At 44.5% G+C, this 25,492-nt stretch overlaps 1 protein-coding gene across 1 annotated transcript in view; it reads left to right on the top strand.

Annotated features, from left to right (window-relative positions):
• The window catches only part of ZFAT (zinc finger and AT hook domain containing), a 168,794-nt gene that overhangs the window by 64,891 nt on the left and 78,411 nt on the right, over window positions 1-25,492 (top strand). The window contains exons 7-10 of the mRNA XM_012648151.1: window positions 3,280-3,367; window positions 5,000-5,149; window positions 7,705-7,878; window positions 25,271-25,359. Coding sequence (XP_012503605.1) covers window positions 3,280-3,367; window positions 5,000-5,149; window positions 7,705-7,878; window positions 25,271-25,359 — 501 coding nt within the window. The remainder of the gene's footprint in view (window positions 1-3,279; window positions 3,368-4,999; window positions 5,150-7,704; window positions 7,879-25,270; window positions 25,360-25,492) is intronic.

Raw genomic sequence — 25,492 nt, 5'->3', positions numbered from 1 at the left:
TCCTAAGAGTCCCCTGTTCTCCCGGTACCCTTTACCACCATCTGTGTCCTTCCAGCAATCTTCAAAGGCATCAAAAATAAGGGGCCCTGATAAGCTCTGAGATAAATTGCTTTCTGACTATCAGAGATTAAAAGAAAAAAAATGAAATAACAGAGGCTCAGGGGAGATCACTGTAAATTCCTTCACAGCCCTCTGAATGCCTCCATCAACTCTGATGATGAGGGCCCTGCAAGGCGGTCGGGGGTGGTGGGGGCCGCCTGCAGGATGCCCGCCAGGCCCGGGCGTCTTTCCCGAGATCAAGGGCAGAGGACGACAATGCCAGGAGTGCACTAAGAAGCCTTGATCCCATGATTTGGCCAGGGGTGGGGGTCTGTGGCGTTGGCTGGACGAGAAGCTCAGGACAGTTTGTCGAGAGCTACCCTGACCCCATGGACACGTAAACGTGGCAGGCATTGCTTGGTATCCATACGCTTGGTGGGCAGTGCATCCAGACTATTGGCTTGTTCAGAGGGACTGTGCTTATTCTGTTTTAGTTTTTTAATATAAAGTCCCCTATTTCTAAGTGTACTCTGGAGAACACTGGCCTCAGGAAAGGTTCTAAGACCCCAGCAATAAGCAGTACACAAAGGAGTTTGGGGGATGATCATTTAGGTCCCTCTTGGAGACTCCCAGGATGCATTAGGTCATGAGATGGTCCACTGCCTCGGGCTGAATTGCATGATGACAACAGTAAAGCCACAGTGGCAAAGTCTTCCCGGTTTATTGAGCATGCACTGTAGGCCAGGCTCTGTTCTAAGCACTATGTGTTTTTTATCTCCTTTATTCTTCTTGTGACCCTATGAAGAAGGCACAGTTTTTATTGTCCTTTTATAGATGATGAAACCTACACCCTGAGAGCTTATATCACTTGCCCACAGTTCCCCAGCTAATAAGTGGTGAACCAAGATTTGAACCCTGAACCTGTACTGCTAGTCATGATCTCACGAAAACAAGAGCTCTGGAGTCCAGCTCTGCTCTCTGGTGGCGTGACCTTGGGCAAGTTCCTAAATGCCTTACAGCAGCAGTCCCCAACCTTTTTGGTACCAGGGACCAGTTTCATGGAAGATGTGTGGACTAAAATAAGTGTCGGATTCTGAATTAAAGCCTACCACCAGATGCAGCCTAATTGTCACTTACCATTCACTGACAGGGTTTTGATATGATCTGCAAGCAATTGATTTATTATGGTCTCTGTGCAGTCAAACCTCTCTGCTCATGATAATCTGTGTTTGCAGCCACTCCCCAGCACTAGCATCACTGCCTCAGCTCCACCTCAGATCATCAGGCATTAGATTCTCATAAGGAGCACGCACCCTAGATCCCTCGCATGTGCAGTTTACAGTAGGGTTCATGCTCCTATGAGAATCTAATTCCGCCGCTGATATGACAGGAGGTGGAGCTCAGGCTATTGATGCACGTGATGGGGAGTGGCTGTAAATACAGATGAAGCTTCAGTCCCTCATCCGCTGCTCACCTTCTGCTGTGCAGCCCTGTCCTTAACAGGCCACAGACCTATACCAATCTGTGGCTTGGGGTTGGGGACCACAGCCTTACGGGATGTGGTATGTAAAACATCTCACATCCAGTACATTCTTAAGAAGTGGTAGCTATTGTGATTGGCATTATTCAGAGGTAAGAGTAGATTGGCTGGTGGAGGGGGTGCTGTAAGGATTGTGTTCATTTATGTAAGGCATGGAAAGCACTTGGTGTCATGCTGAGCTCACAGTAGATGACCATAGATGGTGGGAATTAGTTCTGCTGTAAATCCAGGTGAGCATGGGCTGCATTAACATTCTGAAAAACATACACAGCTCGAAACATTTCCTTGCAGTAAAACTCCTGCATATTTTGGTTTTGTTTTTTGTTCATCTGGATACATAGAGTCCTTCCCCCCAGATTTTGGCTCTTGTAAGATGTGGGCTTGAGAAGTTAGGTAATAAAATACCACACATTGGGTGGCTTAAACAGATATTTATTTTCTCATAGCTCTGGAGAGTAAAAGTCCTAGATCAAGGTGCCAGCAGGGTGCTCCCTTCTGAGGGCTGTGTGGGAGAATCTGTTCCATGCCTCTCCTGGCTTCTGGTGGTTTGCTGCAATCTTTGCTGTTCTTTGGCTCATAGATGCTTCACTGTGATCTCTGCCTTCATCTTCACATGGCATTCTCCCTGTGTGTGTGTGTCTGTGTCCAAATGTCCCCTTTTTATAGGGATACCAGTCATACTGGATTAGGGTCCACCCTAGTGACCTCATTTTAACTGGATTATTTCTATAAAGACTCTATTTCCACATAAGGTCACATTCTGAGGAATTGGAGGTTAGGACTCCAACATGAGATTTTTTGGGGGGACACAATTCAACCCATAGCACTCACCCTGTGGGGAAAATTGTGATGTGAAGTAGCATCCAGGCAATCTCTGAGAGAAAAGGGAGATGAGCAAAAGCCTTGGCTTGATAATTCACAAACACTTCTCCCCAACTAAGGATGTAAGGCCATGGCCACCCAGGTTGTCAAGCTAGTAGCAGTGCAGAATGAACTCCCTACCTACAGCCTTGGTGGGACATGGGGCTTGGAGTGGTGGGAGGTCCTGGGTGGGCATCTGTACACTCCAGTTCCAGCACTGGGTTTTCCTCGTGGACATCGAGTTCACTACCCTGGGCCTCGGGTTCTCAATCTGTAATATGAGCATGAACAATGCCTGTCTTTCTTGAGTGGTTGTGAATCTTAATAGAATAACTTACATGAAGCCCCATGCAATTCATTGAGTGCTGGAGGATATAATGTGCTGTTGGGTCCTGGAGCAGCACTGGTCTGTGTGGTAGACCCGCAGCCTCGAGGTGGGGCCCTTTACCACCTTCACAGGACTCTCCACCCCTCCCTCCTGGCATGGAGCAGGTACCTTTCCTCTACTCTGGAGCTCCCAGGCAGTGCGGGGCCAGGTAGAGGCTATATGTGATAGGCTTGGAAGGAATGCCCTGTGTCTAGCTTTGTTCAGGCTGGTGCTGATGATGGTGGTGATGATGATGGTGGTGTGATGGTGGTGGTGGTGGTGGTGGTGATGGTGATGGTGATGATGGTGATGGTGGTGATGGTGGTGGTGGTGGTGGTGGTGGTGATGCTGGTGGTGGTGGTGGTGGTGGTGGTGGTGGTTGCTGGTGATGATGGTGATGGTGGTGGTTATTTTTCCACAGAGCCCAGATTTAAATGACATAGTTGATTGATTATGTTCTCTTTCTATTAAGGACAAAAGGAGTTATTCTTGTCCTGTCTGTGAAAAGTCTTTTTCAGAAGATCGATTGATAAAGTCACATATCAAGACCAACCATCCTGGTAAGGTTATGCATTTTAAAATAGAAGATAATGTTAAAATGGTTATGTTTTTTCGAAAATACAGCCTTATACATTAACTGCACATTATAGAAATAAAGAGGGATGCAGATATGAATAAATTCAAGGGAAACAGTCATCTTTATTTAAAGCTTAGAAGTTTACATAATTTTTTATTTCATTTTGTCCTTTTTTCTGGGTTTTCAGATACATCTTCCCCCACCCCCTGCAGGCTTAGTGATCCCCACTCCCCTCCCCCTTTTATGGGAACTTTGAATGCTTGTAGATGGGTCACATACGGCACAAGTCTGACTTAAATTCTCACCTTATGCCCTTTGTAGATCTATGTTTCCCAGAGTGGTGGTTTATAAGGGTTGTTGGCTGAGGATCCTTTGTGTGTTGGAGTGACTGTCACTGTGGGTCTTCCCATGTTCTATGCCTCTTAGGTGCATGAGGCACCAGCTCCCTGGGCATCCAGCCTCTCCACTTCTGTTCTTGCCACCGTGGACATTTCCCCTTCTGTTCTGCCTGGTTGATTCCTGTTTGTTCTGTGTGCTCTCCCTCAGAGTCTGTCTTGGGTTGGGGGGCTGTTGTGGCTCCCAGCCCTCCTGACATCATGGTGACTGACCATGTGCTCCAGTCTCTGTGCCTCTCTCGGCCGCCCTCATGGGCTCCCCAAGGCAGGGCTTATCCCTCGACCTACAGTGTCACCTCACTCAGGACCAAGAGGGCAGACACTTTGGGAAGATACCTAGTAGTGGGATTTCTGGATTGGATGGTAGTTCTATATTTAGTTCTTTGAGAAATTGCCATACTGTTTTCTATAGAGGTTGTACTAATTTATATTCCAACCAGCAGTGTATAAGTGTTGCCTTTTCTCCACATCCTTGCCATAACTTTTTAATAATAGCTATTCTGATTGGGTTAAGATGATATCTCATTTGGTTTCAATTTGTATTTCTCAGATGATTAGTGATATTGAACATTTTTTTCATATACTTCTTGGCCATTTGTATGTCTTCTTTTGAAAAATGTCTGTCTCCTTTTTTTTGTTTTTTGGTTGTTGTTGAGTTGTTGAGTTCCTGGTATATCCTGGGTATTAGTTTCCTGTGAAATGAATAGTTTGCAAATATTTTCTTCCATTCTACAGGTTGTCTTTTCACCCTGTTGATTATTTCTTTTTCTGTGCAGAAGCTTTTTAGTTTAAGTCCCATCTGTCTATTTTTGTTTTTGATGCCTGTGCTCTTGAGGTCTTAATCACAGTTGGTTTATCTGAACCATGATCCACGCATTTGAATTTACTGGCTATGTCCCTTCCAGTTCCTGTGTTCTCTAGGACTCCCCTCCTGCTTTTATCCCATGACATCCATTTGTGGGAGAAACTGAGTCGCTTTTCCTGTGGACAGTTTCGCCTTCTGCATTTGTCTGATTATTGCCTTAGGATGTTGTTTCTCCATTCTTCATATTTTACGTTAACAGGTATTTAGATCTAAAACTTGATTTTAACTTTTTGGGCAAAAATCCTATCTCCAGCCACCCTGAAGCACACCTTGATTCACCCCCTTGGTGATGCTTGGTGGCGACCTGCACCGAGGTTTTTTGTTTCCTTCTGATTGTTATCTGCTTTTCTTCTAGAGGTCTCCATGAGCACCATTTCTGAGGTTCTGGGGAGGAGGGTTCAGCTGAAAGGGCTGATTGGAAAGAGAGCCATGAAGTGCCCGTATTGTGATTTCTATTTCATGAAGAATGGCTCAGACCTCCAGCGTCATATTTGGGCTCATGAAGGTGAGTATCCATCTTTCCAAATGGAGCACTCTCTTACCTTTATGCTTCTCTGCTTCATTTTGGAAATATTAATACATTAGGAGGACGCCAGACAGACCTTCATGTCCCTGCAGTTAGAATTTCTTTAGTACAATGAGAAGTATGTCCATCAGCCAGCTAAGGTCAGTGATTGAAATCATTACTTAATTAGTTTCAATTGCAATGAGTAGAGGTAGGTGCTACTTCATAGGTCACATTGCAATTGTAGCAAAAAAAATCACGACTCCCCTGCTAGAAAGCAAGTGTCACGAGAACAGGAAAATCAGTGTTGTATTCATGGCAGCAATTTGGGTGCTCACCGTGGTGTTCTAGGCTGAGCAGGTGTTCCAGAAGTGGCTGTATGAATGAGTAAAGGTGAGGAGGGCAGCAAGGACTCCTCTAAATCTGGCAGTGTGGAGTATTATTGTTCATGTCATAGGAAAGCAATTCAGAAGGTGGAAGGGTTGAGTGGAGAGAAAGAATGTAGGCTATGCTTTTGGGGTGCTTGTCTGTGCAGAGAAAGTGTGGGAGAGCCACTCTGACGGACTTTGGGAAGTTGGAAGTCAAGGTTTTCTTAGACAGTGTGCCGCCAACTTTGCTTTCTCCCCCGGGAAAGGATATGGCCCTCCTAGGAATGAGGGTGGGAGCCAAGCGGCTAGGAAAAGCCCTTTCAGGCATCTGCATCAGGGCCCTGCCTGCTAGTCAGGAACCAGCAATGCTGTAGGGAGGAAATAAGACTGGATGGGATAGAGGGTGAAGCATTTTCTGCAACATGGGATACAAATGACCTCTTTAAAGACCCCAGGGAAGAAACTATTAGGAAGAGAGAGACTGTAATTGTTCAGTAAAGAGAATAGTAACTGCTAGAATGGGAACCTGGAAAAGGCAGAAGGAGTTGAGATCAAATGCTGAGGTTGGAAGATACTTTTATGTTTACCAGCATTTATTGAACACTTACTAGATGCCAGGCAGTGTGCACAGTGCTTTACCCACGTTGTCTGATTTAGTACTCTCAACAGCCGTAGAGGTAGGTGCTGTTATCCCCATTTTGCCAGTGAGGAAAATGAGGCTCAGAGAGATTAAGTAATTTGCCCAAGGTCTGCGTTTTTGAGTTCTTTTAATACTTTGGAAGAATACCTGGTCCAATGGTACCTGACTATATTTCAACCATTCACGCATTTGTAATGTATATACAGATGGCATTGCTGGGCTATGTTCCCCTTAGTGGGGTTTGTGAGGGCATCTCCTCTGCAGTGGTGGTAGTCCTGAGCCATCTACAGCTTTGCTCAGGGTAGCACGTGATACAGAAAGATGCTGATAGGCCCAAGCCAGCACCACAGCTGCAGCCTTGCTCTCATAAGAGAGTGTTATAAATGACCAGCCCAGGACAGGAGATATGGTGTCCAGAATGTTCCTTGGAAGGCGACTGCTGGTCCCATCATTTCACAGAGCCAGGAACCACGATCCAGACGCTACTTTAAGGGCACACAGCTTACTGGTGCTCATGGTCAGGTTGTCACTTCACTGTCCCAAAACACAGCTCCATGCTGGGCTTCACCCGGGCCATAAAACACACCAGGCCTGTGTGCATCTCAGCTCTGTGCCCCTGGGCATAACCCTCAGTCTCTTTGAAGCCTCAGTTTCCTTGACCGCAAAGTCATAGGTAGTATAAATAATGGGCGAAAATGTTTGGCTTGCTAAAAATTGTCTGTGTTCAGGTTCAAGAATCTCCCCTCCTCCACCCCCCCACCTCTATAGCATGTCACGCTGTGCTGTAATGACCTCTTTACTTACGTCCATCTCCCACTGCACTGGGAAAGCAGGGACCAACTCTTCTCAGTTTCAAGATCAACTGGCAGTACTCAATGTGAAAGTAGGTCCTCAGTATGTACTACTTGAACAAAGGGGGCATTGAACGCCAAGACGCCCCTATAGTCTGAGCCATCAGCCCACCAACAAGCTGTTTTGTGGAGTAAAAAAATGTGCTTCCACATCTGAACCTGGGTGCCTGATCCCACTGGTTCTTGTAAAGGCCCTTAGTGCCTTTAATTTGTTCAGTTTAACTCAGTTGAGTTAAACTTAATGACTGTCTGCTCTGCACAATTCTCAGGGTCTCTGTTCTCAAGGCATTCCCAGATTGTGGGGAAAGGCAGAAGTGAACAACTCACTGTGAGGTGCAGTGAACATTCCAACTAGTAAAGAGTTATAGGAATCGGGAACATTGATAGGGAGGGAAGTCTACTGGGGAAGGTCAGAGAAAGCTGCAGGCTGGAGGCCCCTGGCAGACCCCGTAGGAAGGAACAGCTTGAGGGGGAGCCTGGGGTGGGGAAGTGTGTGGCTATTAGGACCAGCAAATGCACTGCTTTATTCAAAACGGGTATTTTTATATATGTATATACATATATATATATATATATATACACACACACACATATATATACATATATATATATATTTTTTTTTTTGTATTCCTTTGGATTCACACACACATGTAAACCTATACATGCATAGATACATACATTTTTTTCCCCTGGCAGGTGTGAAACCCTTCAAGTGTTCTTTGTGTGAGTATGCCACTCGTAGCAAGAGTAACCTCAAGGCTCACATGAATCGTCACAGCACTGAGAAAACCCACCTATGTGACATGTGTGGCAAGAAATTCAAATCAAAAGGGACATTGAAAAGTCACAAGCTCTTGCATACTGCTGACGGTGAGTAAATGACTACAAAGTGAACTTTTCCCCCTCTAAATGTGTGGTTTGAAGCTGCATTCCAAGTCCAGTAGGAACTGTCACTGTAGCCAGGCAGGAAGGAGCATGTGTCTTCTAGGACGAGTGTCCGGAAGGAGAGCAGTGAGGATCCCATGCTCAGTGCCGGAGTGGTGCCTGACTTCCCGCAGGTGCTGGGTAAACACTGAGCATGCGTGTGTGTGTGCACATGTGTGGTGGAGGGGCATGGAGAGGGAAGCTGCTTCAGGGAATGAGGCATCCTCAAGGAGCCTTGGTCCTAGGTTCCAAGGGTTTCAATCCTCTTCAACCCTCCAACCCCACCTGGAGCCCAAGGATCTTGAGGGGCAACCTGGATCACACCTGGCCTGATTTTGCAACTGGATGTTTTCATCATCCAAACTACCCCAGTGTTCCTGTATTCAGTCCAAAATGGGGCTCAGTCTGAAATACAAACAGTATTTGGACAGATTTGACCTAGATTAAGTATATATATGTAAATGGCTTCCTAGTTTCATTCATTCATTAAGAACCATTGATTGAGGTCTTAGATGTGCCAGCTATGAAGGGAGGTTAGGCTTTAAGGAGTTCATAACCTAGAAGGGAAGACAGAGGACCAGACAGGCCCTGGCAAAGGTGAGTGCCGTGATGGAGGGGGGTTTGGGAGCCCCAGCAGGAAGGTGTCTGTCAGTGTGGGTGGGGGGTACAGTGGACATAGTCACCTGGATGGGCTGGGTAGAGGGAGGGAAAGAAGATTTATTTGAGGAAGACAGGGAGCTAAACCATAAAAAAACCTTTCAAAATTTTGATTGTACTTAGAAAGACCAATCATGTGAGAAACTTGTAAATACTCCACGTAACAAGATTAATAAACTTTATTTATAAATATATTGTTATTTTAGCACAATTGTATATAAAATTGGAGTTTACTATAAAAATCAAAGTTGTTTCAGAAATGATTTTTAGTTTTAGAACTTAGTGGATGATAAAGGTATTAAGTCCTACCTTTATTTTATTTTTTTATTCTTTTATTTTTTTATTTTCTTTTTTTTTGAGACAGAGTCTTGCTTTGTTGCCCTGGCTAGAGTGAGTGCCATGGCGTCAGCCTAGCTCACAGCAACCTCAAACTCCTGGGCTCAAGCAATCCTTCTGCCTCAGCCTCCTGAGTAGCTGGGACTACAGGCATGCACCACCATGCCCGGCTAATTTTTTCTATATATATATTTTTAGTTGTCCAGATCATTTCTTTCTATTTTTTGGTAGAGACCGGGTCTCGCTCTTGCTCAGGCTGATCTTGAACTCCTGACCTTGAGCTGTCCACCCGCCTCAGCCTCCCAGAGTGCTAGGATTACAGGCATGAGCCACCGCGCCCGGCCCCTACCTTTATTTTAGGAATGTTCTGGGAATCAGTCCTGTTGTGTGTGCACTGGTCAAATCTTCGGCTAGAATTTGATTGAGGTTGAGGGACTCAGTGGAAAGGCTGAATGCTTGGCTGAGATTCATCAGAATCAAGGATCAAGGGCTTGCCTATGGCTGAAACAGAGCCAAACCATAACTATCAAAATTTAAGCAATGCTCGCTTTAAAAAATCCATAATCAAAATTAAAAATAAAATGACAGTAAAGCAGTCATACTTGAATAATGAAAGCATTAGGGTCATGTCATTGTTCATGAATTCTATACCTCCACGAACAATCAGCCTTACTGATCTCTCAGCTGCCTGAACATTTAAGCAAAATTGCATTTCTTGACATGAAAGCACATTACTCACTGAAGTCCTCCAGGAATGAAGAGCAGTTGTCCCCAGAGCCAGGGAAGTCTAGAGTATCCGCTGGGCCATGGTGGAAGGGTCAGGAAGGCATTCACAGGGACTGGAGAGGGTACTGTGGGCTCGTGCCTGGTCCTGTGATCTGGGCTCTGTGCTAAAAAGCTTGGGGCAGATACGATGCTATCTAATCAGACAGACCCTAGACCAACCAATGTCGGACGTGGAGGGATGGGCTCATGGGGTCATGTCATGAGACTGCAGTGACCTATTCAGCCTGTCCTGTCAATACATGTGATTCTCTGAGTTCTTCAGCAGGAAAGGGAATTCAGAAGAACAAAGATGTCCTGGTGATCAAAACAGTAACACAACCTTCCTAAAAGGGAATGGCCTCACAAACATTATGAAGTATTTTCTAACAAAATATTGGAAATTTGCATTGTTTCTCTTTGTTTTTTTCCTGATGTTTTTGGGAGGATGAGGTATTTGTAAAGTCATGTCTTATTTTTCAACACTCAGCTATCTGGGAAGAAGGGCATCAGTCATCAGGTGCAATGAGAAGACCACTGGAACAGGTAGCCTGCCTTGTTGGGCCAACTTCCTTTGCTACTTGGGCCCCAGTTTTGTCACAGTACAAAATAAGGAGATGAGACCGTAACATTTCTTGGGTCTCTTTCAGCCTAATGCTCTGTGACTCCAGGAGGAAAGGGGAAAGGAAGGCTAAAGGCGTGGAAATAAGAGGTGCCAACATAGCTTTGTCCTTTCTAAATCAGAGATGGTCACTTTTCCCCCAGGGCTGCTATATTTCATTATATGTGTTTCTCTTTCGACACTGATGGTTGTATCATGTTTTCTGGAAGCTGGCTTGGTAAGTAGAGTGCTGAATCCTAGGCTGGTTTTACTACCGCCATGGCTGATCTGTGATGTAGCTTTACTCAAGCTATGGGCTTTTCTGTTCCTTTTAAATTTTTTAAAATGCCTTTAATTTTCCCCCCTAATAACTTATTTATTATAGGATAATCAAGGTAAAGTGAGAAAAACTGCTTTCATTCTTTTTTTTTCTGAAGAACACGAGTGATATTATTTATTATAGAAACTTTGAAAAAAGTTTGTCTGTTATCCTTTTTTTTAGTGCTCATATTTTGTTGATTTCTTAGAGGCCTTTGCATGTTAATACTTTGTTATATTTTGTAAATATTTTCCCCCAATTTAGGATTTGCCTTTACATTTTGTTATCGTATCTTTTTATGTACAGAATCTAAGTAACTGCTCATTCAAAGTTATCAATATATTCCTTTATGTTTTTTATCCTCCATGATTTCTCTTTGTTAAAAGAGACCATCGTCATTTTAGGGGAAAATGCTTATACTTTTTTTCAAATTTTATTTTATGGATTCATAATGTTTATGAAATTTAATATTCTTGAAATTTATTTTAGTTTATGGTGTATGGTAGGAATCTTACTGTGTTTCCAAATGGTTATCACTTGACTCAGCTTATTTATAGAGAAATCAATCCCTTCAATTTTATTTTGCAATACCAGAATTTCCCAAGATACTGCATCTAATTCTGAGATTTTGGTCTGTTTCAATGATTTTTGTTCTAGTACATTGTTTTTCCAAGATACATTTTAATAAATATAATTTTGTTATACACACACATATTATTGCATTTTCTTCTTTTTTTAATGAAAATTACTTACTTATTCTCATTTAATTATTGTTCCTTTGGAAAAACTTTGGAATTTTCCAGTCGAGTTATGAAAAATATCTTCCCCTCCACCCCTGAGGATGACCTCGTGAGCCATTTGACAGTGTCTGTGACCTGCTTCGAATTTGCTGGGGAACTGTGCTCGTCCTGATTGCTTGGTTGCCTTGATGAGGCTCTCAGCCTTTAACCAGAGAATTAGCTTTTTACTTAGAAGCAACATTGCTTTAAAGACTGCCTGGAATTATTTGGCATTAATTGTATTTATTGTATCGGTAATAATCCAATAGGTTGTCCTGTAGAGAGGCCACATGGAATAGGTAGAGTTAGGGAGACTTGGGAGTGAATCTCCCTGCCACTTCCTGGTGGGGTGACTTTGGTCAGATTACTTCTGTGAGCTTCAGTTTTCCTTATCAGTAAAGTAGGGTTAAGTGTACCCCCTTGCTGAGTGGGTTTGAAGATCAAATGACAGGAAGTGTAACCCGTCACCTGGCCCCCCTACCCTCCTGGCTGCTCCTCAGTCTCCTCTCCTGGTTCTTCCTTGGCTCTCCCATCTCTGTATCTCGGAGGCCACGGGGCTAAGCCTGTGGATTTCTTTCTTTCTATTCTCACACCCCAGGTGATCCCTCCTGTTCTACAGCTTTAAACTCCATTTAGACCGAAGACTTCCAAACTTGTGTTTCAGCCCAATCCTCTCCCCAAGCCTGCGTACTGCATCTGTAACTGCCCAATCGCCATTGCACTTGGACGTCTGCAGGGCCTCTCACGGTGCGCTCAGACCCTGGTCTGCCTCCCCAGACCCTGTCTCCCGTGGTCCAGGGGTCACCAAACTGTAAAGAGAATGTAAATATTTTCAGTTTTGAGTGCCACATCCGTTTTCTGCCAAATATTCCTTTTTCTTTTTCATTTCGTTTTTACAAACCTCGAAAATATGTAAAAGCCACCCTTAATTCCAGGTTGTACAAAAACAAAAAGCAGGCTGGACCTGACGCACAGGCACAGGTGCCAGCCCTGCTGTACCCCGTCTTGGTAAACAGCAGTTCCTTCTCGTTTGCTCAGGTCAGAAACCTTGGGTCTGTCTTGACTGTCTGGTTCATGCCCCACGCGTGCTCTGTTAACAAAGCCGGGTGTTCTCTCCTCAACATACTGCAGAACCCTGCCATGTCTCAGCACCCTCACAGCGTCCGTTTCATACAAGCCACTGTCATCTCTGGCCTCCATTCTTGCCGTAGCCTAACTGCTCTCTGTGCTCAACATGGCAGCCAGCGATCCTGCAGGAACAAAGGTCAGGTCCCGTCGCGCCTCTATTCGGAGCCCTCCTGCATATCCAGCGTCACTCCGAGTAAAAACCCAGTCCTCCCCCTTGGCTCGTCTGAACTCCCCCATCTCCCTCCTCATCTCCTCTTCCTCTCCCCTGCCCCTCGTCTCTCCAGATATGTCCTTGTTTTTGCTCCTTATACCTGCCAGGTACGTGCTCATCTCAGGGCTTTGGCATCAGCCCTTGCCTCCACCCGGAATGTTCTTTCCCTGTGTCTTAGTGGAAACCTCCTTCACAACCTTCAGGCCTTCCTGAAGAGTCACTTTCTGAATGAGTCCTTCCCTAGGTACTCTGTGTGTATAAAACCTCAGCACCCCCACCAAATAATCCCTTGGGCTTTCTGATGTTTTTCTCTTTGGCTCATCTTTCTCTAGTGTGTTGTATAGTTTCCTTATTTATCATTTTTTTGGTCTCTTTGACTAGAACTCTCCCCACCCGTTACTTTGCACTCTCTTCCATAGTTTTAACTATTTCTCCTTAGACCAACACTTCTGCAATGTACCACATAACATCCTTACTTACGATTTCTGTGTCTTTCACTAGATTGTAAGCTTCAGAAGCAGGGATTTACTTTCGACTGACTTACTACATTTATTTCGTATCCTTGGCAGAGGTCCTGGCTTATCATATGTACTCAATAAATTTTTGTTGATTGAATGAGTGAAAAAACGTAAAGTGTGTTGCAAAAAGTGGTTGGGATATAGTAGTACTCAAAAGATGCCATTTTCCCCATTTCATCTCTCATGTAAGTGTGTTAACTCATATGTTCATGAATTAGATATTTTAAAATATTGTCAAGGAACTCATTATTCAATCAATCTTCTTGGGTATCTTTTTAATGAAGTAAAAAAGAATTAAGTAATTACCCTCTCTGCTACCTGCTTGTGAATCTAATTTTTCATATTAGTTGGCTTATTTAAAGTGATGTATCCCCGTTTATGGCATTCCTATTTCCCAAAGGAGCTCATTACTGTACCTTAGAAAAGATAGGTCATTCTGGGTCAGGGTTTCAGTTAAAAAGTTTGCCAGTCAATATGTACAAGGAGAAATGGATCTATAAAGGGCCCGATTAAATCCTTTGTGTATATGCCAGCAGTATTTAAGAATTTAATGCAAAAATTATGCTGTAATACATTTCCCCCTTTTTGACTTTAAAAAGGGCCTAGACATGTGCGGTCTGGAGATTTACGCATAGTGCCGCCCACCCATAGCAGATGGGTAAGGTTAAATTGTGCAATGCCTTTGTTATGTAATCAAGAATTCTCAAATCATGACATAAGCTCTTTGAAGTTCAGTGCCAATTCCTTTGGGCCTCCTCCTGCCCCTTATCCTGACCCCATATACTTCAGTTAAGAAGTTTTCTGGTAAAATTTACAAAAATGAATTATCCAGGCTTCAAGTACTTTTGTATTGTGTAATAATTAGACAAGTGGAGAGTAGAGTGTGGAAATTAGATTTGAGTGGAGGAAGTCCCTTTTTTCCCCTCCCTTCTTCAATTTATAAGAGATTCCCATGGCTACACGTTGAAATATTCTAGGAGATCTAAGTATGGAGTTGTTGTGGGTTTTTTGTTTGTTTTTTTCTTCTTTGTCCTCTAAAAAGCAAAATCACTGTAGGGAAAAGTAGCTCTACCTGTCTCATGGCCTCTTATTTCTAAAAACGTAACCCTCGAGAACCAGGATGTAAATAGAAAATGGTACCTGAGTAACCGGCTTGGTTGATCTTGGCAAGTTCACTTGCAAGGCTTCAGTGAGACTGAGCTCTCCACAGCATCCTCGTCCCTCTGTTCTTTTTCCCACTCACCCCTGAAGGTGAGGTTAAGGGGCAGGTGTGGGAGTAGGGGTACCTGGATAAACATGGTAGGTTTCTGTTGCTCGTCCTTCTGGGCTGGTGTCTGGGTGATGGCGGGGAAGGGGAGGCTGATTTAAAGGCCCAGGAGTACCATTTAATAGGTGTACCCTGTTTCCATCCATATGAAGCTCCTTTTTCTCAGGTTTCTATAAACCATAAGACCCATTGGGGATAACGAAGCCCATATTATAAAATGAACTGTGCAGCTTACTGAACAATTAGCTTAGACTGATACAGATTTAACTACTGAATGAGGCTTGGTTACCTAAAACCTTGCCAGGATAGAGGGGCCTCAGCTGCAAATTCCTGATGTGGTAACTATAAGTTTAACCTGGCTCCAGAGCTTCTCTCTCCTCTCCTTTATCTGGCTTGGTGCCGCCTTCTGTTTCTTTCCACATCTCATGCTGATCCATCCCTCCTTGTATCAAAACTGATGTACTAATTACAGAGAATCATCAGTCTCTAAGTCTGCAGTTGCTTGAAGTTCAGCCTTGAAAGTACAGAGACTTCTTAAACTGTATTTTTATTGCTGTAGCTATTTCTGTTCTGATTTGCCGTTGCACAAATTACCGCAGATGCTAGAACTGTGAAAATGTGTGCTCTGCAAAACACTTGCTGCGAAATACCCATGATCCTTCCTGCAGGATGCTTTTCTCACACGAGACAGCAAACCTCTGTGTGCTGGGCCACATGGAGGGGCGAGAAGGCAGGTGGGGAGAACTGTGGGCTCAGGAGGGCAGGCCCAGGCTGGAACCATTTCCTGCCTGAACGGCCTTGAACAAGGGCTTCATCATCCCCATTTGTAAAGGGGATGTTTCAGGTCACATGCTTCCTATAGCTGCTGTAAGAAATTGCCACAAATTTAGTGACTTAGAACAATACAAATTTATTATGTTACAGCTTTAGAGCTCAGCTGTCTAAAATCAAGGTGTCAGCAGGGTTACATCCTTTCTGGAGACTAGGGGAGAACCTGTCTCTGTCTTTTGTAGCTTCTAGAATCCACCTTATCCTCTGGCTTACGAGCCACTTCCTTCATGTTCAGAGCTGCACCAGAGCATCTTGCAGTCTCTTCTGTCCCTGCTTGTCCTACCACGTCTCCTCTGACTTTCACCCTCCTGCTCCTCTCTGATAAGGACCCTTGTGATTTCACTGGCCCTCCTGAATAATCCTGGGTAGTCCTCCCCTGGCAAGATCTGTAGCTTGATCACTTGTGCAAAATCCCCTTTTTCCCCATATAAGGTAGCATTTATAGGTTTTGGGGATTAGGACCTGGATATCTTTGGGAGGGGGCATTATCAACCTACCACTATGGAGTCGTGAGAAGATTAATTGGGTTCGTTCCTCTGCTATAGGAGCCAACAGCTCTCAACAGCCCACTGTAAGAATGGATATTTGTAGCACTGTCTGTCATCTCAAAGATCAAATTACTGTTCTCTCAAATATTCTCTCATTAAGAAAGCACAGTGCAATAGTTAATATTTAAAGAGTATCACTGTTGCAAAGGGTAAAAGTCAGCTTTCTGAAAAAAGGGTAAAGTCAATTTTCTGAAAACCACTGAAAATTTACTTATGCAAAATACTACCTTTTTCAGTAAGACTGGATAAACAGTCATAAGGAGGCATTTTCACTTTTATGCCTCTGGATATTATTACTAATAACAGTTGAGATTTATGGAAATTCTTTCTCTAAGTACTTTAGTGCTCCTTTGACTTTGGAGTACGCATAAAGTTTGATTTGGCAGAGATGATTTAATTTAACAGATATTTCAAACAAATTGCCTTAAATCAGGAGGAATTTTCCATTGCCATCTTTCCCTGTGTTCTGATGGAATCCAAATGCCAGAAGCCGGAGGTGATGATTTAAGATTTTTCTACCATTCCATTCCTCCTTAGTTTTATATAGAACTCTATTTAGAGTAACCAAGCAGCTGGAATCATCCTCAGGGAAACTCATCAAGCAGAGGAGGGTGTAGTAAGCAACAAAGGGAACAACAGGTGCTATGCACACTGAGAGCCGGTCACCAGGCTGGAGCCTTCATAGGTCCTGGAGTGGCCCGCCCACAGCTACTGGCAGCTGAGGGGTGATTGCCTTTATTTTCAAGAGCAGAGAATGGGGGCTCAGGGTGTCCATCCCTGTGGGCTGAACTTTGGAGGTTCAGGGCGACGTGGGTGCTTTTGTGCTGCTATGTCCACCTGGGGATAACTTCGTGCTTGAGCCCACAGGCCTCAGCAAGGCAGGTGCTTCACTGGCTTCCCCACTGGCCACCTTGACATCTGTCTTTCCTTCCGCAACAGAGAGTCGACAGGAAGGGCAGTGCCAACTCCTCTAGGCTTGGTACGCTTCCCTTTATCTAACCCAAGGCAGGATAACGAGTATTCTTGTTCCTTCCTATCCCTACATCTCCCATCATCCTCACAGGGTAGGCTGAGTAACTTTGTACCTGGGCGAGGCCTGAGTAAAGGGCAGCACTCAGGACTATCTGGCTTCAAACCCTAAGCTTTCTTTTACTGTCTGGTGATACTTGAATTCAGCCAACATCCATTTGCCAGGCCCAGGCAGTGCTCAAAGGGCCAGAGGTCAAATTTGCTCCATCTGCCGTCATCCACGGGGCAGTGGCCTGGGAGCTCATTCCAAATGAGAAACAGACTCGTTCCAAATGAATGCTTGAAAACGAAGAAAGATTTTGCAAAGATGAAAGATTTTGCAAAGATGTACCACACCTTTTGAGAGATGAAGGGAAATAGTGGAGATGATATTTTTGCCCCTGCACCCCCATCTTTGAAGGGGAGTTGTATCAGATCACACACTTAGGAGAGAAATTGGAGCTGGTGATGACATATTGTGTTTCCAGAATAAGCCTCAGTATCTGCAATGGAAACCTCCAGGAGGCTTGGCACTGAGAAAGCTACCTAACTGAAAACCACAGGACAAATAATGCTGGTTGTGTTTTTTTTTTTTTTCCTTCCACCTGCAACAGCAGCCTGCATCACCTATAAACTGTCATGCAATCCTCAAACTTTGTCTTTGAACTACATGACACCTCTTTTCTTTCTTGAATGAATTTGATGCCAGTTCCCGAGCACCTTCTGGGGAAGGTGGTCTGTTTTGTTGTTATATTGTTATTTTCCTTTTTACCTTTTTAAAATTAAATTTTCACACATGCAAAAGTGCACAGTTCATAAGTGTACAGCTCAATGAATTATTGCAAAAGAGGTGCACCTGTGCAGCCGCAGGTCTAGGGAAAGAAACAACATTGCCAACCCTTTGGGAATGGCTCCACCAACATTATTTCCCTTCTTTCCTCCCTGAAGGTCACGACTGCTCTGCCTTCTAGCACCATAACTTGGTTTTCCCTGTCTTTGAACTTTATGTAAATATTCCTACAATATGTGTTCTTTTGTGTCTGCCTTCTTCCCTTTAACATTATGTTTGTGAGATTCTTCTAGGTTGTTGTGATTTTGATTTTCAATACCTGGGCCTCTGGGTCAGATAAGAAGGATTTCATAAGTACCTGAGATTCTAAATTCTGTGGTTTGTAACTGGGAAGGTTTTGTTCCTGTAATTAGCTTTTTTTTTTTTTTTTTCCACCGTGGCAGTGTTTTTGCAGCAAGCTTGGAGTGCTTCCCGCAGGAGTGTTTTTCCAAAAAGTGGGATGACTCAGCTTTGTTGCGTCCTCCTTATTGACGAGACTTGGCTCAGAATGACTTTCAACTGTCTGCAAAGTTAAATCCTGCCCCAGAGGACAAGAAATGACTGCCCCTGAGATTATTCACAGTATCAGGCCACCTTCTGTCTCTTTGTGAAGAAGAGGGACAAAGATGCCATCAGAGCACCTGTTAGTCAGTGCACGCCAGTCAAGGCTGGGGCGGTGCTTTAGAAGACAGTGAATTCTTTTGAACTTTCAAATTCAGAACCCATTGGTGTCCTTTTATGGTTCTGTATTGAAAGGCATGTTCTGGTCTGTGTACAGGAGCGGATGAAACATCCCAGCCTTTCAGAGATGGGTGCTAATTACCTGAAATGCTTTTCTGTTAGTGCACAGACAACATGAAAACAACATTCACAAAAATCCAACCCCTTCCTACAAGTGTGCCTATAATTCTGTCACTTAGCAAATAAATGATTCTTTTAAAATCTTTATCCATGTTCATATGGAATGATTATATAGTTGTGATGAGATTATATTTCTTGTAGACTTAAAATTAATATATATATTTTTTTATTTCAGCATATTATGGGGGTATAGATGTTTAGGTTACGTATGTTGCCCTTGTTCCCCCTCCCCCGCTAAGTCCGAGTTTCAAATATGTCCATCCTTCGGGTGAAAATTAATATTTTAATTATTCTTTGTTGCTGTACCATCAATAAATGACAACTTTAAGAGTTGTATGATGTTGCATTAAGGCGGTGGTCCATGGGTTGCATAACCTTTCCCTTATTTTGGGGCAATGTGTTATTTTCTTTTTTCTCCCACTGTTATAACTTATGTGGCATGGGATTCTTTCTTGCATATAAAATTTTTCTCCTTTTGAATTAATTCCTTAGGACATATTTCCAGGAGCAGGATGGCTATATATTTTTTTTTTTGGTGGTGGTTTTAGTGGTGCATTGCACTGCCAATTAGCTATTCAAAAAATTATACCAGATATGTGAAAGTGTCCTAGTTTAACTCTTTCATTTTTAACACTGCATGTTACTAAAAATCGGTATCTCACCATGTTATAATTTTTATTTATTTGATAACTCATAAAATCAAACAGGTCTTATGAAGATTAAGATTTAGTGTTCATAAAGCATTTGTACCATGGTCTCCTGGTGTGTATATAAGTTCTTGCTGTCATTGGACTGCTTTTGATTAATTAAGTGTGATTTTATTCTCTCTTGAGTGAATTGTTTGGTCATGCCTTTTTTTTGTCTGTTTGCTTTTTGGGGTCTTGGTATTTTATTTTCATGCCTTCAGTGGTTCCTTTGACAGCTATTTTGCTGGGACTCTTTTGGTGACAGTCAGTGGAGGCTCATTTGTGGTTGCTGAGGCAGACAAGGGTATTTACTGTAAAGGTACCGGGGGTCTGTTGAAGCCTCGGGGTCTCCATGTTTGTGTTACCTCTTCCCAGTACTCTTCACCTCCTCGTCATGAGGCTGGTCCTCCCCATCCTTCCATCTTAGCTCAATCACTTTCTAACAGAGGCCTTCTCTGATGACCTGGCCCCACGGCCATACCCCATCCAGACCCTCACCTTCCACCACACCTCCCTGCCAGTGTCCTTCGTGATCTGTTGTGATTGATAGTTATTTATTGGCACATGTGCCAGTTGTCCATTCAGGCCATGACCTCCATGAAGCAGGGTTTCTGCTGTCTCATTCTTTCTTGTCTCCCAGGGTCAGGCGTGTTCCTTGGCGGCACACGGCACCCCCCAATGTTCTGGATGTTCTTTAGTGGATGAGCACAGGCAGCTGGTGACCATCTTAGTCCTTCACCTTTGGACCCCTCTGCTTCCTTACTTCATTATGACACCCTGTCTCTGTCTCTCTTTCCTGTTCTCTCCTCCAACTCCCCTGTAGATTGGCTCGTTTATTTGGTTCCTGCACAGAGTGAAAACATGACTCCCAAGAAGAGCTCTTGAGTTATGCACTCCATATTTGGACAATTCAAATTCCTGGCTCCCTCGGGCCCCTTGTCCACCATGGTCTAATCTCCTGTGTCCGAGAGTGGGGCATGGCAGGTTGGGCCATGTGGCTGGCTCTAGTGAGTCGACTACTTTTTGATAAGGTGTAAGCAGTTACAATGGCAACACTGGGTGACCATGTTGATTGTGGGAGGGGAAGAAAGGGCGGCTTCCGACTGGGGCTCCTGTGACTTACTGTCGCCTTGTCTCCAGCACGCTCTCGCTTCCAAGCACGTAGGACATGGAGTGAAAAGGGCACAGTCCTGTCTCCAAAGTACTCACAGCCTGCCAGGGTGCCGATGGACCAACCAAAGATGAATAAATTAATGACTTTGGCGATTAGGCACTTTGGAGACAATAGTGGACGACACAAACAACCACCAAAGCAAAAAACAAAAACCTCCACTGTCATGAGGCTAAAATTCTAGGGAGTGAGACAGATGATAAGCATGATAAATCAATAAAATATACGGTATGTTACAATGGAAAAATGGAAACAGCTCAAATGTTGAGGAAATTGAGATATGAAAGTGAAAATATGAATATGAAATGATTCAATTTCAATATGAAAACATTATAAGCTGAATGAATGAATATTCATGCTAAAAATGAATCAGTAAAGGGGGATGATGACTACGATTTTTAAATAGGATGGTCTGGAAGGATTCAGTGAGAAGGTGACATTTGAATGGAGACTTGAGGGAGAGGAGCCAGCAGGGCATGGGGGTGTCTGGGACGGGCACCCCAGGCACTGGGAACAGCAGAAACACAGGCCCGGAGGTGGGGAGGCTCCATGTCCATGGAGTGGAGGGGGGAGGGTGGCAGATGGGCTCTGAGAGGTGACAGCGGCCACGCCCCAGAGGGTCCTCCCAGCCACTGTGATTCTGGCTTTTGCTCTGGGTGGATTTGAGGCTAGAGAGGCTGTAGGGACTAGGAGCAGAGGCCTTCTATAAACTCTGGTGTTAGAGCTGCTTACACTTTATCATAATTTTATAGATATTTTCTCCAAAAACATTCTTTTTGTTTTAGATGTATTGTTTTAGGCTGGCTTAATTAGAACTGAGCCTTTGTATTGTCTCAGAGAGTGTCAGGGGGGTAAAAAGCAGTAGGACTCAGGGCACTGCCTGCACCTGTCCCGCGTGGCCATGGTGGAGAAGGGTGCGCTGCCAGGTCACCTGCGTGCACCGCCAGCCTCATCTCTCAGGGCCACTTTTCAGGTGCTTGCAGGCTCAGTACCTGAGTCCATCCTTGCAGCAGGCAGGGGTTAGTTACCTCCCCATTTTTCTGTTGGGGCCTCTGAGTAGCAGAGAACAAAGAACACAGGGTGAGCTGGACGGAGGCACAGAGGATGCATGTCCCCTGCACTGGCCCTTTATGGGTGGCCCTTTCTGGTGGGCTGTCATCCCGTGTGACACACCACCTTTATGTGTGAGTGGTGCAGATATGCCCACTGCTGGTATAAATTCCTTGTTCCCTGTGGGGAAATTGTGTCACATCCTTATTAGCTGAAAGGATTCTTATGTGGCTGTGAACAGGGGCTTCAGGGTCAACAGACCAGGTCTAAATCAGGGCTCTGCCACTTACCACCTCCTTACCTGGCAAGTTACTCTGGTTCTCGATCCCAGTTCCTCATCCATGAAAGGGTAACATCGCTGCCTCCCAGGCTTTTGGGTGCACAGTGAGATCGTACAGCTCACGATGTATGATCAAGTGCATCTCGAGTCCTAACATAGCTCATGATGCCTAATAGACCAGGAGGCGGAGCTATCCAGGTATGTTGTGGGAAAAATCAATTGATTTTAAAAACCCAATCTCTTTTATTCTTTGAAATCTTCCTTCTCTTGCCCTGGGATGCTATGTGATTTGCATCCACATGCAATCATTTGATGTTCATTTACCAGCCCTTTGAGGTCAGTCTAACCTTGAGTAAATACTGGGTTTTCCAGTCGATTCTCCCTGTAATTCTCAGGAGTCTCTTCATAGAAAACAATCTGATGGTCTCAAAGCATTGCTCTTTTATGATTAGTCATGAATCTGCATCCCATTATTTTAATTAGGCAGCAAAGGATTATGTCAAGTACTCTCCCAGGCCTGTTTGATAGGGCTGTCAGTGGTTGCTGAAAACATTTGTAACATTTATTGCTAGTGCTCTGATGCCTCGGTAAGGGATGGCTTTTAGGAGCTTCCTCTTTCCTCGTCTCTTACAGAGCCTTGAAAGGATACCCATAAATGGCTGACTCTTGATTTCAAATGAGGCAATTCCATTTATTCGTTTCTGGCTTCCTTTCTAGCACTTAATCTTTTACTCTTTGATCCAAGTGCTTGATAATGAGTGACAAAATATTTATCAACTCGGAGAATGGTTCCATCAGCTTTCTTCCCCCCACTCTAGTGGTAAAGGACCCAACACAATTTTGCTCAGGCTGCCCGGTACCGTGATGATGTATTCATGTGAGTCATGCATCAGTGGAGAATATGTATAGCTGAGATTATGCCGTAGAAATGTGTGGCTTTATGTTTGAGAAGAGATGGTACTGTGTTTAGGAAAAAAGTTTTAATTGCTCTCTAATTGTAACTTGTGTCTTACAAGTGAAAAAAAATTCCCCACACTTTGGGCTTTCAGAATTAGTAAAATCTAGAATTTGGAGTTCATTCACCTGGAATAATAGGTACAACTGTAGTATTAAAATGCTTATACAACTTGTTTCTTTTTGCTGCTCTTATCGAGAGTGTTGTTCATGTAAGAGGTACAAAATTTTCTGCTTGTTTCTTGTTCAGTTCAGCGCAATGAAATGCAGGGAATATATTCAGTCTGTGTGCGCACTTAAGCACTGGGGTGCCAAGATGAGTAAGACATGGTCCCTTCCTGTGGGTGGAAGAAGGCAGCCCCTGACTTGTGAGCAGTTAGTTGCAGTGCTATAGAGTCAGTGCACGGACTTAAGAGTGTGGACAGTGTGTAGTGGGGCCAGTGAAGGGCTGGCTCTTAGCCTAGTAACCAGAGATGTTGTTCAGCTTGCTTTGAGTTAAAGTGAAGAACGGCCAGATGCTGAGAGGCAGTGCATCCCAGGCCTGAAAAATGTTAGCAAAGTCTTGGGGATCTGAGATTGCAAAGACCAGGCAGAAAGTTATGAGAACTTAAGGAGTTTAGTGTTATGGAGCCTAAATCCAGAGGGAACAGGGACAGGAGGAAGTCACAGAGAGGGGTGGGGCAAGGAGAGTTAGTCCTGATTCTGGAGGGCCTTCTGTGCTGTGTTCTGGAACATCAACTTTGTTCTGTAGTTGGGGTCATTGGTGGGTTTTGCGGGAAGGACTGTAGGATGGTTTATGCTGTAGATCATCTGGATGGAGGATAGGGCATCAGGATTGATGTATGGATGGGTGGATGATGGATAAATGGATGGGAGGGTTTCATGAGGGCAAGGAAACCAATTTAGGGTCTTTTGCGGTTGCCTAGGAAAGAAATGAGGAGGACCTACACCAATGTGGAGCTACTAGAGATAGAGGGAAATAGACAGATATGAGAAATATTTAGGAGATGAAATCAGGTGCTGAGAAAATGAGGTGAATGAAAGGGCCCCAAACCTGTTGAGGAAGGCTACTGGGGTCAGACTTGGCTGGCCAGTTGGGGGACGAACTAGGAAGGCTGGAAGTAGAATCCATTTGATAGCTCAGGACATTGGGACAGCAAGGTGGCTGGTGGCTTCTCAAATCTCAGGTTCAGGGAAGAGATAAGAGTGGAAGAGGCAGATTTTGGTGTCAAAGGTTCACAAAAGCCTGTAGAGGACAGTTATGTGCAAAGATGCTTGCAGAATGAGAAGACTAGGAGTGTGGGTTGGAACATTGTGGAACATGTGGGCATAAGAGATGGTGGATGGGAGAGAATGCCGCAGGGATACTCAGGATGAACAGAGAGGCCCAGTGAGGCAGCGGAGCTGTGGATTCAGAGGAACAGAAGACTTCCAAAGCATGGGCTATCCGCAGAGTCCCGTGCAGTGCAGTCATCCAGTAACACAAAGACTGGAATCTGCCACAGGCATCGTGGAGTTTGTGGGTTACCTTGGTGTAAACAGGTTTCCAGGTGAGCTGGTGGAGATTGGAGGGGAGGGGAGCAGAGAGGCTGCTCTGTGGACAGCTCTTCCCCGCAGCTTGTCTGAGAGGGAGAGGTGCAGGAGTGCTCCAGAAGGCGTGCGTGTCTCTGGACAGCCAGGCCGCAGTGGCCGTGGGTGTGGTGCCCTGAGGAGGTGTACACCAGTAGGAGCTGCTTGTTGAACAATTTACTGCTATGAGAAGTAGGTCATGTGTATATGTGGTTGCACATGGTTGTATTATTGCAATTCGAGGTTTTATTTACACTAATCAGGGGCAAAAAATATAGTGAGCCCATGTAGCCATTAATTTGTTTTAACATATGGACCCAATTACCCCATTATTGAATGTTTAAATATTGCTAAAACATTAATCTTCTTAAGAGAGCAATGTTTTACATTTCTCCAGTTTTCTTTCTAGCATTCCCTCAAAAATGCCTTTTGTACTCCTACCGGAGTTGGAATTCTGCAGCACAGATCTTGCTCCTTGCTGACTTCCATCCTGCAGATTCATCTGTCTGTCATGGTCACATCTGAGCTCCTTAGTGAGATGGTCCAGGATGTTATGGACCTACGACCTTTCCAGGTCAGCTCTTGTCCTTTTGCAGACCTCAGACTCTAGGTTCCAGAAGAAAGATCCAGCTGCTCCACTTTCCTGCCCACCCTGTGGTCCATTCCTCTGTGCTCTCACCCTCAATGTCCTTCTCTCTAGGCAGCCGGGTGTGCCGTTACTTTTTCTTCGGAAGCCTGTTTCATTGTCATTGCCCAAGGGGTCTCTCCGGCCGGAGTTGGCCCTTCTGCTGCCACCTGTTGAAGAGCAAGCATGCTGCATCACATCTGTGCACCTCCTTGCTATTCCCTTCTGAGATTCTGGACTCCCACACGGCAGCGGACACCTTTGTGTACCTGGCGCCACATCTGGTACCTCATTCACAGTGGGAGCCGTGGCTTGGCGACGCTCACCTTGTCCTCCGCTTCTTTCCAGGGAAGCAGTTTAAGTGCACGGTGTGTGACTACACAGCAGCCCAGAAGCCACAGCTGCTGCGGCACATGGAGCAGCACGTCTCCTTCAAGGTAAGAGGGCTCAGGAGGCAGAGGTTGGCTTAGACTGGAAGTGCATTGCTTTTCACAATGGAGATGGAGAGAGCAGCCTTTTAGTACTTTTTGGTGTTACCTTGACTTTAGGGCCCCCTTAGCTGGTACACAC

The sequence above is a fragment of the Propithecus coquereli genome, unplaced genomic scaffold, assembly GCF_000956105.1.
Source record: "Propithecus coquereli isolate 6110/MARCELLA unplaced genomic scaffold, Pcoq_1.0 Scaffold28, whole genome shotgun sequence".
Classification (NCBI taxonomy): Eukaryota; Metazoa; Chordata; class Mammalia; order Primates; family Indriidae; genus Propithecus; species Propithecus coquereli.
The sequence above is the reverse complement of the archived record's forward strand: the minus strand, read 5'-3'. Positions and strand labels throughout refer to the sequence as shown.